Below are 4323 nucleotides of genomic sequence, written 5' to 3'. Positions count from 1 at the left end.
TATTCTCGCGGTTCTTTTCCAAGATTTGGCGTATTGTGAATACCTGATCAAAGGTGGATTTTCCAGGCCTAAAGNCTTGAATACATATGTACACATTTAATTAAAAAAGAAAATGTTTACAGGAAATTTTTACAAAATAAAATGGAAACCCAAACAAACTAATATCACAAACGCTTTTCACATTTCCGTATCAACGGAAATCAGCTGCACTTATTGTACATTTGCGTTTGCACTGCCATCTAGCGAATATTAGTTGCAATCCAATATTCACAATAGTGTCATAATACAAATTTTTAATTAATAAAAAAAATTATAAAAAAGAGGCACCTCATCCAATAATATTATGATTTTCAAAGATCACCGATCTCTAACTTTAAAACCATACGATATTTATTGATCTTGATTACATGCGAGAAAATAAATAGGGTACATATTCACAAAATCGAAAAATCCCTTGAAATATATAAACCACCACCATTCAGAATATAGAACCTTATATTTAACATATAATAACAAAATAATTGAAACGCTTATATAATTACTTTACATAACGTACATAACGCTTATGCACATCCATATGTAAATACAAGTGTGACTACAACATGAATATGAAATATTATTAAAAAAATAATAACATAAGCTATCTACCAGCGATTTGAAAAAGACCCCAATTCCTGACAACTGCCACAAACTGAGGCATCCGGATCCGTGTAGTCCGCGGTAGCATTTTTTCCATATGGCTTTTCAGCATTCACCTCCAAAATATATCGGCCTCTTATGTCATGAGGCACAGCATAACCCATCGGCGACACATTGCCACGGCACTTGCCCTCTTGCAGACTATTCAGGGAGCTACAACGCGTTGCCAAAAAATCATCGACATTATTTGGATAAACCGACTCGGTGTAGTATTTCCAAACAATTTCATGTGAACATTGTGGATCATTGCAAGCATCCTGTATGGGAAATTTACCACCAACATAAAAGTCAACGTGACCGAAGGACAACACCTGACCATTTACACCCGGATTTGTGTGTATGATATCCACGAATTCGGCATCACTGGAAGATATCACTGTGAGCACTTCACCTTCGTTGAAACACGGCAATGCCGGATCAATTCCAGTTACATAGGGCAACGTATTGCCAGTCAAATCGCGATAGTAGCGTGCTGCCGAACCCATTATTTGTGCGCCCAAACTGTGACCCATTATGTGAAGGTTTCCAATATCTATAACGGACTCCAAACGTTGTATGCCCTCGGCGACATATCTGCCAATAGTGTCGGTGTTCTCTGCTGACCAGACATAAAGTGTGTTGATATAGTCGCCAACATCTAATGCCTTGGAAAATAAAAATCAAAATTTCAATAAGTATATATAACTGGAATTTGAAGAAATTAAATGGAATTGCTATATTAAACGAGTAACTAAGTATGTATATTGCTACCAGATAATTAGTATCTCCACGGCAGTTATACGCCTTTGATAGCGCATCATGTCGTTCATTATTTACAGTCGTAGTCCAGCCGGTCGAAAATATAACTGTCTGTTTCTGAGGGTCAAAATCCTCATCATCAGCTAAACCGGAGGGATCCTCGATAGGATATTCACGTTTATCGCAGGCTGTGCGAAATTGGAATTTTATGTCTTCTAGTCTTGGTTTATACTGATTTGGTGTTTGATCTCTGCCTCTGGCAATAACAGCTGAGCCTTTTATAAATATTTGAGCATAAAATCAAAGTATTAAAATATCTTCGTGGTTAAGCAATTGGTTTATATATACATATGTACATATTTACACACTTACAAATGGCATTTGCCGCTGCGCTTGCAATTTGAAAAGGCAAACCTTCTACTGCGTTTTTTATGGTCTTGAAAATATATTGTGGTCGCAAGGGTCCCGGTGCACTCGCAATTACGCCTTCCGTAATTTGTTCCAGCGAGCGGAGTATATCCAGGATTGTGAATTCCAAAGTGCTGCCCGCATGCAATAAGCACAGAAACGAAATAAGGTAAAGCAACTTCATTGCGTTAAAACTCGTAAATTTTCTTAGCTCTGGCTTGTAAGCGATGCACTAAAAATATGCATCTACTGCCAGCCGTTGGGAGCTAGCTTGCATTTAAATAAGTTTTAAAAATGTTTTTTTTTTTTTTTTTTTTGTTTGCTTCATTCCAGTTGCAAACTATGTAAAGTGGCGCTTATCTTAATTGACTAGTAATTGTAAAGAAAAAAACTTTTCAGCAGAAAACATAAACGACTTTGTTTACGAAACTAAATTTATGCATTCTAATCAGTTTCGCTGCCTATTTGCGTTTAAAAATTTCAATGAGATATCGCACGTTTAACAATATAGAGGTGTAACTCTAAATTTACGTTTTTGGAAATTTCATTATGCAATTAATATGCTTGACAAGTAGAATATGATCAGCAAATATGGCAAAGATATGTGTCTTTCCATCTGTCTTTTTGTATACCAACTGTATGAATTGATAAAACTTGGATTGCATTTTCACAAAAAATTTAAATTTTGAAATACTTCGTTATATTATTAAACGTGCGATATGTTAAGATATTTTCGGAAATAATTCTATTTGAATATAGTATTCCATGGAAAATACACTTGTGGGTAGCTTACTGTGAGCGGCTCTTATGGAAATTANTGTGTCTTTCCATCTGTCTTTTTGTATACCAACTGTATGAATTGATAAAACTTGGATTGCATTTTCACAAAAAATTTAAATTTTGAAATACTTCGTTATATTATTAAACGTGCGATATGTTAAGATATTTTCAGAAATAATTCTATTTGAATATAGTATTCCATGGAAAATACACTTGTGGGTAGCTTACTGTGAGCGGCTCTTATGGAAATTATAGTTATATCTAAACACGTACATATGTATTTACTACTTTATTAATTTTTATGTGAAAAAGTAGGAAAATATGATCATCATAGGAAATTGTTAAAAGATACGTACACTACCGGCAAAAATTATTGGCACAGCGAAGTTTTTACAATATATGCACCAATTTCTATTCTAATATTTTTCTAGCTAATTTTTTATAAAAATATAAATTTTCGTGCGAATTTTCAACTTTTTAGTCAGATTTTTTGTAATTTTATTGAGTATGCAGTTTTGTAGCCCATTAAATTCTAGTTCAAAAATGCAAGTTCGAAGTTAGTCAAAAATCGCATTGATTTTTAAGAAAGTTTTTGTTTGTTTTATGTGTATGGAAGAGACTACGTGAAAAAAATGCCAAAAATCAACGATAATTCCAAGCTACTTAAAACGTGTACTTTATTATAACAAAATTGATTGGGCTACAAATCTAAATTCTAAAAAATCTGAATAAAAAGTTTAAAGTTTGCATGAAAACTTCTTGAATTGAAAAAAAGTACTCCGTTTTTTTTCGAAGTTAGCCGCCTCACGGGATGTTGTCTTATAAAGTGTGGTTTTCGTACGGTTTAGCATAATTCGCCCAGCTTTTAATTAGGCGAACATTTGAACTCCGTTTTTATAAAAAAAAAATTTGTTATCCACTTTTTAAATTATCAACAAATATAACTCCTGTTTTAAATGACAAAACTTTATGCAAGAATTTAAAAAATACAAAAAAGTCATGTCCAGTTCTGAACTGTTGAATACTAACCTTCTATAGCACTGCATTTTGACTAACCATGGTAAATTTATCCAGGCATTTGCAAAAGAATACGTTGATGAAATTATTTATTTTTACATTTTAGCAACTTATTGCATAAAAGATGCATTTTAAATTACTAAAAAAAAAACAAGAATGAACAAAAAATATGGCAAAAAGAGCACTCAACTAGCTTTGCACCTCTTGCTCTTCATCACTGGGAAGGGGGCAAACCTTCACCTGATGTTCTCCACTTATCGGCTTGTAATTTTTGATGCAATTTTGGGTAGGATTTTTTAAATCGAAAAATATACCCCTGTTTTTTCATTTCGAAATCAAAAGATGTTTAAAGGTCGGTCAAAGCGCTCAAAATTTTTTCATGTATTTTTTATGAAAAAATATATATTTTTTTCGTGCAAATTTTATAGAATTCTTGAAAATCAATAATTTTACGATCGGAGTACTTTTTTCTCTTCAAATGATGACCAAAAATGTACGTATCCTACTGCCATATTTTGTCCAGCTGCCATTCTCAACGCTTACAGAAAAGCTTTGGCCAATCTTGGCCAAATTTTAAGTTCGTGTTTTTATATTTCAAACCTCGGTGGCTTAAACTATATACCTCTTCCAAAGTTCTAGACGAATTTAAATGCGACTTTTCTTCAAAGATTAGACATATTT

The 4323-nt window shown here is 33.2% G+C and overlaps 1 protein-coding gene across 3 annotated transcripts; it reads right to left on the bottom strand.

Moving 5' to 3' along the window:
- Positions 1-356: 356 nt before the first annotated feature.
- LOC108380705 (vitellogenin-1-like) lies at positions 357-2117 on the bottom strand. 3 transcript variants are annotated; one of them, XM_017637098.1, is made up of 4 exons: positions 1810-2117; positions 1450-1712; positions 648-1343; positions 357-615 (listed from the first exon to the last, which is right to left on the bottom strand). In XM_017637098.1, the coding sequence occupies exons 1-4, from the start codon at positions 2027-2029 to the stop codon at positions 544-546; spliced, it is 1251 nt and encodes a 416-aa protein (XP_017492587.1). In that variant the 5' UTR covers positions 2030-2117; the 3' UTR covers positions 357-543. The 3 variants fall into 3 exon arrangements, with proteins under 3 accessions (XP_017492587.1, XP_017492590.1, XP_017492588.1); XM_017637101.1 differs by having other exon boundaries at positions 369-506; positions 611-1343; XM_017637099.1 differs by having other exon boundaries at positions 369-1343.
- Between the last annotated feature and the right edge of the window lie 2206 nt (positions 2118-4323).

The sequence above is a fragment of the Rhagoletis zephyria genome, unplaced genomic scaffold, assembly GCF_001687245.7.
Source record: "Rhagoletis zephyria isolate East Lansing unplaced genomic scaffold, Rhagoletis_zephyria_1.1 Rzeph_scaffold_20128, whole genome shotgun sequence".
NCBI lineage: Eukaryota > Metazoa > Arthropoda > Insecta > Diptera > Tephritidae > Rhagoletis > Rhagoletis zephyria.
This window is presented reverse-complemented; position numbering and strand designations above follow the sequence as displayed.